Source organism: Blennius ocellaris (assembly GCF_963422515.1).
Source record: "Blennius ocellaris genome assembly, chromosome: 5".
NCBI lineage: Eukaryota > Metazoa > Chordata > Actinopteri > Blenniiformes > Blenniidae > Blennius > Blennius ocellaris.
This window is the reverse complement of record NC_137654.1, coordinates 26,350,770-26,367,176: the sequence shown is the minus strand read 5'-3', so window position 1 is coordinate 26,367,176 and position 16,407 is coordinate 26,350,770. Positions and strand designations below refer to the sequence as shown.

The 16,407-nt window shown below is 42.5% G+C and overlaps 1 protein-coding gene across 1 annotated transcript; it reads right to left on the bottom strand.

Moving 5' to 3' along the window:
* Positions 1-130: 130 nt before the first annotated feature.
* LOC308130429 (rho-related GTP-binding protein RhoA-D) lies at positions 131-14,957 on the bottom strand. Its single transcript, XM_080496816.1, has 5 exons — positions 14,859-14,957; positions 4,514-4,669; positions 2,944-3,064; positions 1,457-1,587; positions 131-1,342 (listed from the first exon to the last, which is right to left on the bottom strand). Exons 2-5 carry the CDS (start codon positions 4,667-4,669, stop codon positions 1,169-1,171), a joined length of 582 nt encoding a protein of 193 aa, XP_080352942.1. The 5' UTR covers positions 14,859-14,957; the 3' UTR covers positions 131-1,168.
* Between the last annotated feature and the right edge of the window lie 1,450 nt (positions 14,958-16,407).

Sequence of the window (16,407 nt, the reverse complement as noted above, 5' to 3'; positions counted from 1 at the left end):
CTTATCTGCTGTAGTTAATTTTTATTGTTTTAGCTTAAAGTTCCTCCAAAATTGGGCACATCCTCAGACTGCCATTTTAAGTCCAATATCAATTGTTATGGGGAGGGGAAGGAAAAAAAAAAATAAGACATCGATTTAAGCAGTCATTTATTAGTCCAATCACATTTGAATAAATGTCACTGTAGTGTCAACGGTACTACAAAATCGTGGCGAGTCGAGGGCCATCATAGTTTGGTACAGTGGCGGTAAAGACGTTTACAGTGTGAATTGTCAGTTGGGTATTTAATCGAGACTTGTATGCACAGAATAAGCTTCGTACTATACAATCAATGTGGCTGTACACAGGTTACAGTGTGCAGTAACATCCAGCACAGTGTGGCGTGAAACTGCAGACTGAACACAGGCGTCCGTCAGAATCGGCTATAAATTCTGTGTCCATAAAGACAAAAAAAAAAAAAAGACCACCGTCTCCAGTGCCGGCTTAAAACCATCGCCATGGGAGAGAGGCAGTCCAAAAACCTCTCCACTGGAGCGACGCACTGAGATGCTCTAAATTTAGTCCCATCGTGTCAAAAACAGTGAGCAGTGGCGCTCTGCAGACACAGCACTTAGTGAAACTAAACTTGCAGGGTGCGAAATTAGTAGTGGGCATCAGGAAACCTATGAAGAGTCGAGACTGAAGCGGAGGAGTGGTCGCGTGCAAGTTTCAACACAAGGAAGGGAAACGGAATCTAAGAGTCTGCGACTCACAGCCGTGAGAGAAAAGACGGTCAGTGGACAACCTGGACCACGACAACCTTCTCTGTAAACAATCATTACACAGAGGCAAAGTATATGCACATATAAATAGACATACATTCATACAGGTAGAAGTACAGGCTGGTGAGATGAAGGAGGGAAAAACGAAAAACAAAAGCGGCAACTTAGTGAGTTGCAGAAGAATATTTTTTTTGTTTTTAAAGAAAAAAAAAAAAGGCTGATTTGTTTTGCTTTTAAACGGGTGTGTCAGTCTTTCATGTTGCCAGTGAAGTAAGTAGAATCCATGGAAGCCATTGATTTTGGGGTTCTCCAAGTTTACACGGTGTATCTGGGTGGGTGGGGGGAGTGGGGGTGGGGGTGGGGGGGTAGGAGTCCTCCCTCGAGTGCTGATTGGCCAACCAACACCCTCTCACAGCAGCTGGCAACCGCCTCTCTTCTTGCGCTTGCGGACCTGCAGCGCCGCCCTGGTGGCCATCTCGAACACTTCCCTGACGCCATCCTTGGTCTTGGCCGAGCACTCCAGGTAGCCAAAGGCACTGATGCGGTTGGCCATGTCTCTGCCCTCCTCGGACTTGACGGGCTCCTGCAGGCGTCATGGAGACACAGTGAGTTTCACGTGGAGACGATCTGCTGGCGTGTTAACCGAGCAGGACACAGAAACACACACACACACACACACACACACACAGACACACACCTGTTTCATCTTGGCGAGCTCCCGGCGTGTGTGCTCGTCGTTCCTAAGGTCCTTCTTGTTGCCCACCAGGATGATGGGGACATTGGGACAGAAGTGTTTCACTTCAGGTGTCCATTTCTCTGGAATGTTTTCTGGATTCATTTGGAGAAGGAGAAGAAAAATGTCACTGCAGTGGAAGCACCAGACTTTCAGGGGGCGTCGCCTGTGACTGCAGACACGGGCACGGAGAGGCTGCTGACCTCTGGCTGACATGTGGCCAAAAGCAGCAGTGTTCCCTGGGAGGACACGTCTTTATGTGATGGAGTAGGAATGCCATGTGTGGGAATGCCCGAATGAAAACACAGGGTACAAGGCCATTACGGCCGTTTCAAAAACAAATGTTTCGTTTGGTTATTTGAGTGCCAAGAACGCAACAACCCAAAAATTAAGAAAACGTTTGTGATCATAAACATGAAGCGTACCAAACAAAGACAACTTGGTTACATTTTTGCAATTGCGTTTGTTTTTTTAGCTTTCTCCTAAAAAGGTAGAAAGAGGTTTAGACCACAAGGTGTGTCAAATTCGTATTAAAGTATTAAGAAATCATTAAGAAATTCACAATTAGTGAATTATTATTTTACAACACACGACAAACCTGAAATTTGAATAACAGAACCGCAATTTCAAAAAATACCCTGCCTCAATTCACCATGTGCTACAACTGACAGACCAGAGTGGATTTTTTGTGAAACCATTTACATCTTCAAAGGAATTAAACGTTTGGCCACATGGAGCTGGAACTCAAGAATATAGCAGGCAGGCTGGTATTACGATCACAAGAACCTGTCAAGTTCCAGACACTCTTTAATGTCAACACTTCTGTATAGTAATCCTGCTCATCTGTGAACTTACTCCGCACATAAAACAAACTAAAGTGCGCCCCTGGTGGTCAAATAAATACATTGCAGTTACGACCATCATTTCTCACAGGTGGAAAGTATAGCACAAGGTGCACTGGGTGGTGGTGTGTTGGACCCCAACATGATAAGCTCGAAAAAAATTTGAGTCCATTTTTTTCAGAATTTTGCAAATTCATTGCACATCAAAATCATTTGTTGTATTTGGAAAATAAATGAAACCATTCTGAAATTTTCCAACTGGGCGGATTGGACTGTACGTTGACACCTACTCAAACAGGTCACACTGATCTGGATCTCAGGCTACTATTCTGACTTTGTTATCCAGTGAAACGTCGGAATCACAACAACAATTTACAGTTAAACGCAAAGCCTCTTTAAAATCTTTATGCAGTTAACCGACGCGCTTATGGTGTGTGACGACTGCGTGTAACCGAGTCCTATTCATTGAAGTGGCTGCAAATCAGTCCCACGCCTCACAGAGCAAATCTCATATCAGCCTCATGTGAAGTTGTAGATTTGCTTCCTAATTATCTCGAAATCTTACTCTGGTTGAAGGTATGTGGCTGAGCGCAGAGTATTGAGCCTCACCTAAACTGTCTGGGCTGTCTATGGAGAAGCACATGAGGATCACGTCTGTGTCGGGGTAGGAGAGTGGCCGCAGCCTGTCGTAGTCTTCCTGTCCGGCTGTATCCCACAACGCCAGCTCCACCTGAGAGCAAAACAAGCAGGTGATGTAATCGACCGCAGTCACACGGCACCAATACAGGTACATGATTACAGTTAGGACAGGTCCTCGATTCACTGACCAGATGGTAAATATGAAAATGGAATAAATACAACAATACAAGAAGCAAAAATACTGGAAAGGAGAGAGAGAGAGAGAGAGAGAGAGAGAGAGAGAGAGTGGAAAAAAAGAGTTAAGCTGATTTATTCCTTCATGAATGCAGACCCCAGAGGCGGCGGGCGCTCCCACCGGCTTTCAGCTGTTAATCAAACGGTTAGCAGTCCCAGAGTGTCTGATCCGCTCTGAATAAAACTAATGCCCAACATTTGTTGGAGTTTAGGAGGAGCACTTCCTACTGTGTTTAGTACACCGCAGCCTGAAGTGTCATCACATCAAAAAAAAAAAAAAAAAAAAAAATCTAGACTTGTTTCTTACATAAAAGTTTCATTTTCTCTTTCATGAAAATCTTGGCCCACTTTATTCTGCAGATCTAAGTTAAACAGCCTGAAAACTTTAGAGAATCATAAACAAGTCGTCTAATTTATCCCCCAGAGGTCAACTGAAGAGCACATCTGGACTTACAGACGCACACACACACCTCCTGACTATACTTTCCACAGGACATAAGCTCCAAAACATCTTCCCTCCTTTGGATTCTTTCACCACTAGGTGTCTCTCAGGAGTCTCTGGAGACTCGTGTTTGGCAGTTACTTCTGCCTCAACTGAGTGTAACTAAAGATTAATGAGCTACAATGTACACAGGAACTGGAATGCAATGAAATATTTATCCTCAAGTTTTTTTTAAATATCCATCTCCTACAGCTGACAAATGTGGATTATAGGTATATCATATATTATATATAGGATAAAGGTAAAAGCTGAACCAGCTGATCCCAGACCGAGCAGCACAGGAAACAGGAACAGGGACATGAGTCATGATCCAGGCCGAGTCGGGAAGGTGGCACTGGACCACTTCCTGTTGTTGGCTGGAGGTCTGAGACTGTATAACAATGATGGACAAGGATTTGCTCACAACGCAGTCTTTTTCACAAAGGACCAGGTCAACAGGGTCACATGAGCCCTCCTATTCTGAAGATTATTTCTAATCATCACAACATTAACTTCGGAGTAAGCAGATGGGGAAAGATAAGAAACTTCTGTTTCAGAAAACAGAACTTCGGGATTAAAATTAAAACTATTAAAAGATCTCCTGTGATCGATCGTCACTCAACCTCAACAGCTGACTGGAGAAATGTGCCGCTGTTTGGTTGGATAAAATGTAATTCCCTAATATCTATTCAGGTGAGGTTCATACCTGCATGTATTCACATAATAACCCTCTGGCAAATATTGTGTAGACTCTCTTTTAGTTCCTCATAGCACAAAGTGTATTTTTACAAATTTCCATCATTAACTACATTAAACATAAATTACCTGCTTGCCATCCACTTCAATGTCAGCGATGTAGTTCTCGAACACGGTGGGGACGTAGACCTCCGGGAACTGGTCCTTACTGAAGACGATGAGCAGACAGGTCTTCCCACAAGCGCCATCTCCAACTATCACCAACTTCTTCCTGATAGCAGCCATCTAAATCCAAACAGAGACGCTTTGTAAAACAGAGGCCGCAAAAGAAAGAATGAAACCATAAATAGAACGAGAGAAGCGAAGAAGAAGAAGAAGAAGAAGAAGAAGAAGAAGAAGAAGAAGAAGAAGAAGAAGAAGAAAAAAAACCATGATGAGGTCTGTTTTGGAGCCGCACCCTCTTCCTTTTCCTGGGCTGAAAGCTCGGAGCCACTCTGGAAAAGCAGGAGAAACGCAGCGTTCCACACCCACAACCTCTGACACACTATCAGATGAGTAATGAACTTTAATGTGTCACTTCTGCATCCCTGTGGTCAAGTGATTTACAGCCATTACCAGCTTTGTCTGACACCTCGATAATGCTCACATTTCTCCCCCCTTGTCTTTGCTTGTATCCCTGAAAGGGGTGTGTGTGACATACACACACAGAGAGATCAATAGCCATCCCATCTCCCACAGGCTGACTATAATGGAGAGGAGGCAGTCAGAGATGAGGCAACGTCCTGGCTGGCTGCCAGTGGTACCAGCTTCCACAGATCTCAAGAGTACCTGGACCGACAGGACGGTCACAACCTCGGCGACTGCACACACACACTCTCACACTCTCTCTCACACACACACACACACACACACACACACACACACACACACACACACACACACACACACACACACACACACACACACACACACACACACACACACACACACACACACACACACACACACACACACACACACACACACACACACACACACACACACACACACACACACACACACACCAAAGTAGCGCAGATGAAGGACGCGGGAATAGTGGAAAACCCATAAAGCGATTGCAGTTCTTAGCAGTGTATTGGATACTGTGAGCCTTCCAGCATGTTGTCTAGGATGATCAACTGAGGTCAGTAAGTAGATCTCACTGGAACACATCAAATACCTGGATACCTGAGGACCGACTGACTGACAGACAGGGAAGGCACCTCCCAAGAAAACATTGTGACCACAACTTTAAGTGCATTTGCGTTGAAGTCCACACAAATTAAAGTAGAAACTGCTCCAACTAAAGTTTCTCCAACTAAATCTTTCCACCAAGTAGCCAGGACAGCCAGCATAGTTGCCTGTTTTTCTTGTTCAAAGCAGTAGCAGTGTTCTGTGTTTACACAGGAAGAGTTCAGGGAAAGGGCAAGCCTCTCGTCAGTTTTGATTGTCGTTTAAAATATTTGTTTTTAATGCACTAGGTTCTTAAGGAAATAGGCTTTGAATTTGGAGACAAACACATTCGGTTAGTTTCAGTTCAACTACAATATATATATAAATGGAATTTAATTTTGAGGCTTGAGCTATGCGTTTGCATTTCATTCCAAGAATTCCCAAATCCCTAGAAAGTAGTCACTGTTGGTTTTAGGAGTTAGTACTTCACCGTGTGATATATATTACTTTTAAACTAAATTCAATTCAGGGGCATCTATACACAAGAAGCCTGAAGGTTTCCTGTGTACATGCAAGAATGAAAAAATAAACAATATCTCCACTGCCTTTGTGTTTACACGCTCATCTTGTCCAGGCTTCAGTCATTCCCCCTTCAATCACTGCAACAACAGCCTCCATTTCCAACAGCAGAAGAAAAAGACAATTGTTCAGTTTGCTCTTCCTCTGGCACATTAAATCAGGCCGGCGTGTTGTCACTTTGTCTCGAGAGGGAGCCACCTGTTCTCCGTGATAGCAGGCTGCCGCTACTCCATACATCATACTGTCACTGCCAGAGGGAAGATACCTGCAAACACTTGCGCATACGGCGGCGGCCGCTCCAGAAAGCCTCCGAAAACGGGCCTCGTCGTGCAGATTTGGTGTCGTGATAAAATAACAGCTTGTTGATGATAATGGCTCACACAGCAGGATCCCCACCGCGGCTGTGGCAGCACATGGTGCTTAATGGGGATAATGGCCCCTTTACTTTGCATTACAATGCGTTTCTGTGCGCGTGTGTGAACGGTGCGCCTGGACAAGGACAGACGACTGACTCCAAGGACTTCTACCTTAATATACACAGTTGATCACTGGGTGTGTTCTGTTGCGTCCAAACGAATGAAATTCAGACAGTTACATAAACATACAACGTGGATTTCATAGCAGGGACAATGCAATTAATTACACGGCGTCTACGTGGCTGCTGACATGTTAAGGAAATTAAATAAATTAAGATATGAAAATATCAAGCAGTTGTTTGGGTAAAACAACATAATGCATGGAAGAAGCTTGGTGTACACCAAGTATGACGATGAAATCCACCATATCACACTGCTTTGATGCAGCGTTGCTTTTACTGTCAGGTCACTTTCCATTTGTGGTTAGTAGCTGTAGCTCATAGCATCGATCCCACAGCGAGGTACCGTGGGTCATTTTGACCCGATTCAGCCACAGATTTTAAGCAGCGCTTTACCCCAGTTGAACATATTTAGACGCGTTTCACTGCTTTAAAATATGACGAGGAACAATTTACTCCTACAGCGCTGGTATAATATCCATGTGATACATAGGATAATCAGAGATTACACAGACAACAAGCTGTGTTTCACTCCAAAAACTTTAATGAGTTGACTCATCGTTGTTGCATTTTGCAGCCCCAACGACCTATATTTTCAAGTTGCCGATGTTATGCTAATTGAGAAGTGAAACAAAACAGCATTGCTGTTGGCTAATAAAAAGGCCAAATTTCCGGAAAAATCCTCCAAGAGAAACAAATCTGTCAAGGCAAAGCCTGCAGGTGTCCAACGCGTTTTGTGGCTTTTTCCTGTCACGGCTCTTTGTTTACTTTTTATAAGTAACTTCCTGCTAAGACAGAAATGACAACTGGGAAAGTTCAGTTGTTCTCCTTCTTGTCCCTCAGTTTTGCCATTTCTCCTCACTCCCCCCCCTCATTCCTTGGAGTTTCTCCCCTCGCGGTCAGTTCAAATAATCTATGTTTGCGAAGGGAGCAGACTGACACAACCAGTCCCCCTCGATCTTTATCCTCACACCAGACAGCGCTCAACTCTATTGGAGGACTTTGTTTGTTCTCACACTGATGTGCTACAGTTTGGTCACGCAGCAGGCACACGTGGAGCCGGTTTTGTTCTATTTCAGATGAATATTATCCAATTATTTCTACTGCACTTTTCCTTAACAGGTCCATCTCATAAATTTGCTTTTCCCACTAGTAACCTTTGGCCTTGTTGAAGATTTTGTGGACTGAAGATAAAATTGGACAGCACAGCCTGAATATGGCCACCTAATGCTCAGAAAGTACATCACTTAATCTTTACATACAGACCATTCAAAAACCTGACAATTCTAAAATATTTCACAACTTTGTGCTGACTCTGCACTGACAACTGGACTTGAGAGGGAGTGAGCATGATGTCGCTGAACGTGAGAGAGCAATAAATGCCGAAGATAATATTGTGGAGCATTTCCTTTGTATTGCAACACTCTATATTGTGATTTATTCGTCAATCAATAATTAAGTGTGCCCTGGATTTTATGCTGTGGTAAGTAGTGCTCTATCAACGCAAGGGAAACATAAATTTAAGGAAATAAAACAACACTGTAATACACTCGTAAATAATTTAAATGCAGATGGCTGGTGTGCTATTGAAATCCCTGACAGAAGCATCACTGAACCGACTACACAACCAGAGTGAAACGGAAAATCTACCACGGACAAATTACACCCAATCATATTAACCAAATAAAATCTGAAAACACGTGCGCACAAACACTGACGGGTCATAAAAGCTGCATCACACTGCAGCTTTGCACATGTCTTGGGATGAATGATGCTTCTATCTTGCATAATATTTGTGTGGACTGGCAGAGGGCAAAGTTCTCGCGCCCAGCTCGAGCAGCACAGACGCCTCTTTTTGCTGCTCCTCCCAGGTCAAGTCACACCTGCAGTGGTAACACATTAGCCAGCTCTCTTTATTAAAGGAATACTGGCTTCTGTGAGATAGAAGATGTACAGTAAGATTAAAAAAAAAAGAAAAAGAACTAACCCATAATTAACCAGACTTTAGTCACGTGGATCAACAGACACGTGTTATTCACACCAACTTGTACTTTGTACTTGACCTCACTGGTTCTACAGAGAAGTAGTGTGCAATTAAATCTCATGTGCTAATCCACCTTAACCTACATTCATAGAGTTTGCTAAGGGCACAACGATTGAAATAAATGAGTTAAACCTTTAACTATGTGCTGGTCCTAATTCACTGTACCTGATACTAGATCAGTGACATCATCGGCCAAGCAGAGCCATCAGTCGGCCATGTCACGTGCTTCTCTGCTCAAGATCATTTTTAAGCTAAAATGGTGAAAGTCAAGTTGGGTGAACCAGTATTCTTACAGCCAGTTAAGTCAGGTGAGGTAGAGCTGTGCTAAATACTGATCCAATGGTAATTCCCTTCAATCTGCCATGATCATGGACTCAGAGCAGGGACCAGGCCGTAAGAGATGCAACGTGAAAGGCATTGCTTACATCTACACAACTCTCATAATCTAATAATCAACTCTTGGCTGGACATCAAGTAAACATCATCCCACTGTGTGATATTCCCACATCTCTTAGCTGTTCTTGCTGCCGCCGTAATCAAAAGTAAAATAAATAGAAAATACTTGGAAACAAATTTGAATATTCCGAGTATACCATCTGACATGTGTCTGTTCGACTTTACACTCAAACTGTTGAACTCTTGTTTTTTTTTCTGGTTTAAGACAACCCCATTTATTTTTGGTAATTTAGCTGATAAACATGCAGACTGCTTTGCAGAATGTACAGATCATCCCATAAAAGTTAACCAAAGAGGCGTTTCAAACTCTAATTTTCTTCTAACAAGACAAGTTTGGCCCGAGGTTCAATGAAAGAAGTTGATGCTCGGCTCCAACGAGGCTGCTGCCCACGATCCAGGCCAGGGAAGCGGCTGAAGTCAGAGAACCGAGCTGGAGCCGAAAATAGGACAGAACCATTGAGACTCCCCCGGCCCAATTTATCACAGTGCACACAGCTTGGCTCAGGAGAGAGGACGAGAGAGAGAGAGAGAGAGAAATATCACACAGAATTCTCCTTTCATCCACCCCGAGCCTACAAGTTGCAGCAAAAAGCAGGAAAGCCAGACGGATAGAGATAAAGAGGCGTGGCGGACAAAACTGGAACATGAGAGATCTGAAGCCGCCAGCAGATGTGGAGAAACTTAGAAATACTAAAAAGTCGGGCTTTGATTAATATTCTAGGAGTGTGAAATAAATAAATGGATGAATTAGTCATGGCGTGATGTGGGAACGCAGTAAACAGGGATTTGGTTCGGAAACGGATTCCTGCTTTTTCCAGTCTGAAGCTGCTGCACGATTATGAAGCATGCGTATGCAGCGACACACCGCGCCTCGGCCGGACCTGCTACTTTGATCGCATCCTGCTCTTTTCGCTTTTTCCTCATGTAGCCATCCTCCGCCTGGCTCTTGCTCTCAATCTGTCCTCATCTCATCCTTTCCCTTCCCTCATGCTCGCCCCCTCTCTCTCTCTCTCTCTCTCTCTCGCTCTCCACTTGTGTTGCAGTGTGATGTCACCATCAGGGAGCTAATGCGTATCCTTGGGGTGCCGCATCCCTCCGTTCAGACTCACACACCCAGCACAAATGAAAGCTGCTCCACGTGTAGGATGCCTCCACGGAGTCACCGCCTCCAACATGCTTTCTTTTATGTGGGAGAATTTTGCAGCTTGCCATATCCTGTATTGAAACTAAAATCTTGTTAGATCCTTTGTATGTTCCACATACATCTCCAACTGTGGTTTTCTCTTTGCAGAGATGAAATCCCGAAACGGTTATTGACAGCCAAAGTAACGTTAACAACCCAAACGAGAGGAGCATGATGGGTAATCGCATGACCAAGTTACATGTTTATTGAGATCATCTTGCACATATAACTAAAAATAGTGCGTCGACATGAGCTTGTTACCATTGCAGCCTCAGAATAACTTTCTTTATCTATAATGTTACTATGACTTCTTTGATAAAAAATAAACACACGCAACATTTGTGTTCATTTCCTTTAAAGCTCAGCACTTCGGCACTTTGTGGCCTTGTTCCACAGACTATCCAGACTTTCACAATGTAATGAATTGTTCAATGGGTCTGAAAAACAATAGCGTCATCTGGATCCACAGGAAGTCGAAGGCAGAACGGGAGCGGATTATAAATAAACAAAATCCCCAAACTCAAAGAAATCAATTTACTAATGTCTAAAATAAAGATAAGTATAATTAACTACTTCAGTTGAATGCGTGTCATTTTAAATTCATGGCAGTGAGAAACAATACGTTTTAACTTTTATGAGCTGATCAAAACAAGCAAATGCAAAATGTAACCATCTATTGGGGTCGATCCCTCGTCAAAAAATTCCAAACATCCTTTTAAGGCTTTCTTATTCTGCAGGCTCCAAGATCCAAACAGGAAACTCTCAGATATTTTTTACCCAGAGGATGTGTATGATAAAACCTACAGCTGACAGACACCAGTTCGCCTTGGAAAAAGCTTTTCAGTCATTAAACAAAGACTTCTACTGAAATTACTCACAGCTTAAACGAAGAATATTCCAATATAAAAAAGAAAAGTAAAACAATATGGGGGGTAAAAAGGTGTAGACATCAGTTATCAGAAGGCCATCCAGCTTCTTGTAAATTGTTCTTCATGGGAATTTGCCAGCATTAATCTGAGACAGGATACTGGAGCATTGTGTGAGAACACTTCGATAAAGCTCCGACAACAATGAACACGGCTGTATGACGATGACCACGGACGGATGGAAACGTCACCGCTCGTCTCTTCTCATGTCCGCGCAACACTTCCAACGAAATAAACTGCTCACAGAAGGTCAGTCGCTGACCAAAAGGAACAAAACGAGGCGCAGCACCGGGGTGCGTTGGCATCTGGCGAGAGAGCCAACATGCTGCTTTTGATCTATTTTGGTCTTTCATGAAGGCTTTCGTACTGAACTACTGAGCCATTCAATGGTCTGTCTGCCCTGAATGCAACGAGAAAATGAGAATTACAGCATGCCAAAAATGGAGACACGCATTGTTATGTCTAATTCATCAACAGACCACCCAGTCGTAATGATTTAGTGTTATCTAGCTCCTGGAGAAAAAACTTTGCTTGCACAGGAAAGAATATGCAAACTTTCTAAAGTCAATTGTACTTTAATTACACTCAAGATGATGAGACTTTTCATATGTTTGTCCTCTGGTACAATACTACGAGAAACACCTGCATTGTTATATTGTCTTAGTATTAACACCACGACAGAAGTGATACCTGGTTCACAGCTAAAACAATAAGTGGGTTATCTATACAGTAACTTTGTGTAATGGAAACTTTCCACTGTTTTCTGACATTTTATGGGCCGAATATTACATCAAGAATAAAATAATCTTAATCAAGAATAATAGATGGCTTACACCAATCTTATTGGTTAAATGCACATTACTAAATGTTCTTTCTGCAGGTTTTGCTGCGACTAAAGAGTCTTTACTTACAAGAGGTATTTTGTAAGAAACATATACAGTATGTAAGCATTGCTCGCAGTAACAAACACAAATGTAATCCTCTGTTATAGAAAACCCCATTGTGACATTTGCCGTTTCATTTTTTTTGGCTGATTTGGGTGAGTTTATTTTTCTTCTAGTGCATTACATCAACAAACCACCCCTGCAATCTCAGCTGGAGAATATCTTTTCACACTGAAAATTGAGTTATGATTTTAATTTACCTTTTTTTGAAGAGACTCCATCAAGTCAATGATGGATACATGAATTTGTGGCACTTTGTTGAAATCACTTTTGAGGGACTTGTAAATTTTCACAGGAGATTTTAGAAAACCTTGGGAATGGGAAAGAATCCTCGATCAATCCTATAAAAATGATTTGTTTTCAAAACGTTTGCCGTTTCTCACACTATTGGAAACAAGACTCCAGAACCAATTAAAATACAATTGAAACATGAAGGGCTTGGATGAGCTGTTATTGATAGAATATATTAAATATTTTGTCATATCCTTATCACAAAAATACCCTCTAATACTAGGATATTGTGTTGGGACCATATGTCCCACTTCAATAAATTCAATGTCAATGTTTTAACTTCATAACAGCCTCATTTTTTTTTGCCACAGTCCTTTTTTCTTGCATAATAACAGTGCTTGCGTGTGCAAATAATACCTCTAATTCCATTACTTTCACAACCCTAATAAAGCCCACTTCCCACTGAGCAGCTCAGAATTACATCACTGTTGGCCACGTCGGCGAGGACAACGGCAGAAGAGACGATTTCAATTTAAAAAAAAGACTTAATAATGAACAGATTTGAGCAATACTTTCACAGGATGTAGCGTGAATCACCTCTGCTGGAATTCTTCCGATCAAACCAGTAACTATTAAATCAAGCTCATTTATGCCATCAAAGCTCAATATAAAAATCTGTAGTGGAATTATTCTATACCAGTGTGTTAACTGAATTTGATGGATTTCACTTCAACAATACATCATAATATTCCAGACTCATAAAAGCACAAACATTTGTAAGAAAAAACAAAACAAAAAAACACGATTTAAACATGGGGGGCACAATGAAATTAACTATGCACAGAATTACCATAATATTGATTTTCTACCATAAATGTGTTTCAATGGAAACACAAAAACAATGCGTTTTCCCTTGAAATGGATGAATGGGGCTTCACTTTAATGCGAGGAGCTCCAGGAAAAACATAAAATCCAACCTTTCCAACTTCATGTGTGCCAGAGATCAGAAAAGCGGCACACCTATTCATTTTGTTTTGAATGCTCCTGTTACTGGTTGCTCAGCCAAATTATAGATCAGAAAGATGACGTCTGGAACCACTGGTCGAGACGACTGAGATAACCTTTGGTGATCATGATGACCCCCCCCCCCCCAATCATCCCCATCATGTGCAACCACACTCCTCCACAATTGAGATTCCTTTAACTTCTTAATACCAACAGCGTTGTCAAATCAATGGCACCAAAATGTGACTTTGGGCCTTTATCCATGAAGACGCATTCAAACTCGAGTGATAAACTTTTGTCGACTATAACTTTCTCCCCCCACCCACGTTATTGTAGTTTAAAGAGTTTCCATCGTGTGTGTGTGTCACAGTGATGCCACCACACCCATCTATTCATCCACAATCACATCACACTTTCATAAACACATTTCCTCTCAGTCAGGCCAAAGGGAAGACAAAACCAGCAGCATGTGTGGTGCATTTTGTCCTTTTGAATGCCTGCAATGCAACATCCTGGGACACACACTCCCACAGTGTGGGTAGTCCCGTTGAGACAGGCCAGCCCCCCCCCCCCCCCCCCCCCCCCCCACACACACACACACACTTCACATGAGCCAAACACCGGCCGTGTACTTTCAGTTTTTCAGGCTGGGGGAACTGGTGAGATGGGAGGTTTCTGCTCTACAGGAGCCGAGCAGCACAACAAGGGTGTGGTGACTCCGAGAAAGGAATTTCCTCGGGACAGACTAATGTTTCTGTGTTATTTTAACTCCACAGAGGAGGGCCAACTTCTTCCTCTCAACACGCATTATTCCATTAAAAAAAAAAGAAGCAGTAATGTGGAGGGAATTCTTATATATTACATTATAATTTTTGGGCTTTCCGGGATTTCTTTTCAGGGCGAAGATACGATAGTACCAAAGTCGAGCTTAAAACGCATTGAGAAAAAAAAAAGAGAGAGAGAGAGAAGATAAAGTTCAGAATTAAGAGTTATTAAACACAGCTGAAGTCTGTGATAAAAATCAAGCTATGTTTTTGCAATGATTAGTTGTTCTGGCAGGAATGCCGTTTAAAAACCACGTCTTCTACGGGATGAAGTCGGGGTTGAGAAACAGGCGAGTTCACAAGTTTCCACACCATGTTTTGTCGAATTTCTACGGAGTAAAAGTGAGAATACACGCCGGCAAACTTCGACGAAAGTAACAGGTTTCAGCTCCGGGAGCCGCCACCGCCGCGAGCTCGGCTTTAACGAACCGAGTCCGCCCGGAGCCTCCGATTCAAAACGCTCCTCATTCAAACCCCGACTCCGCGAACACACGGACGATGAACGTAATCTGGCGAAGAGCGTCTAAAGCCATACCTCTCTCGAAAGAGTGTGCTTTTAGTTGCCCAAGTCCTCCGTGTTTGCCTCCGGTCGTCGCCCTTTTCCGTGAAGCCGCTGAAGTGAAGTGAAGCAGCCGAACAACCGACACTCAAGACCCACCCTCCATGCTGCGTTCAAGGACATCCAGGAAAATTAACACGCGGCTCTTTCAAGCATAGAAAGAAGGGAATTAGTGTCCAAACTTGATGTTCATCAATAATACACCAAGATGCCTATCCAGCCCTTCCACGCCATAATCCTTCATTAAACTGGGAAATATAATTTGCACATATATTTAACTGTGGGATTGTCAAAGGGAGGACCTACCTGAATTGGGACTAGCAAAACCCCCGATGACAATTTCTAGGGTTTGATTTGTTTCCCTCCTGTTCTTCTTCTTAGGGAGGAACTGACTTTCACTTTACTCTCGTTAATCAAAGACATACTGTGCTGAACACTGTTTTTTAAATTGTGTTGAAACTTTTCCTGGAATTGTCATTATTTCCAGATTTAAAAAATGCCCCGGTGTGTGTTTCTTAAATTTTTTTTTTAGAGTTTGAAAAACTGAATATAATGCAAGGCCAGTGAAGGTTTATAATAAATAGAAGCTCAGCCGATGTGACGACACTCTTTATAGGTCTTATTTGGTTAATGATGTGACTGTTTTTTCAAAGGCTGATTAAAGATTTGTTTTAAAATCTACAAATGAGAATTAACACAGGGGAATGTGTTAGTATTTGCTACTTTACAGACGTGTATGTATAGTATGCATGCACACACACGCACACACACACACACACACGCGCGCGCGCGTGTGTGTGTTTTTCTTTAATTTCGTTTTCTAAACTTTGTTTATTCGAAAATCATGTTTATCATTGTTTATGGGATTTTCTTTAAATAGTTATTCTTCTTCTTCCCTCTAATATTTAAGTTTCAGCTGCATTTGAACGCACCACAGTGTGTTGGCGTTTGAGATGCGGGGTGCTCGCTTCTTATTGGCTGAAATAATTTAACTGCGAGCAGCCCCGCCCCTTTACGGTTAAAGCATAATGACATCATTTATTTAATTCAGGTTTTGTCCGGCTTTTATTTCGGTCCTCTCATTGTTTTTCTTTTTCTTCCTCGTCCCTCTCATTATTACTATACCACTGAATATTGTTGTTGCTGTTGTTGTTATTGCTATTGCTGTTCGTTGTGTAAGTACATGGACTTTGACCCTAGTGTTTTTCTCCCACAGTGCAACAGGAAATCACACAACAGGGATTTGAGCTTTGCAACGTGCCATTCTCTCAATGAGGTCGTAAGTTCAATCACCCCAGAGAACACTACACAAAAACAAACAGCTGAAGGGTAAGAAGAACATTTCACGACCCAGATTGTGAAGGTGGCCCATTATGAGCACTCGCTTTCATATCAGGGCACAATCCTCTTCAAGACAAACTAGGAAAGTTTACTCTAGGAAAAACATCTCGAGGGGGGGAAAGACTTCTGCTGCAACAAAGACTTGTTTGTTTATAGGCAGCAGCCACAAGCTTCACCGACATGC

Coding starts and splice junctions, on each gene's coding strand:
- LOC308130429 (XM_080496816.1), bottom strand. CDS start 4,669: ATGGCTGCTATCAGGAAGAAGTTGGTGATAGTTGGAGATGGCGCTTGT. Junction 1,588..2,943: donor AGACAGCCCAGACAGTTTAG/GTGAGGCTCAAT, acceptor AAATGAATCCAG/AAAACATTCCAGAGAAATGG. Junction 1,343..1,456: donor AGCTCGCCAAGATGAAACAG/GTGTGTGTCTGT, acceptor TGACGCCTGCAG/GAGCCCGTCAAGTCCGAGGA.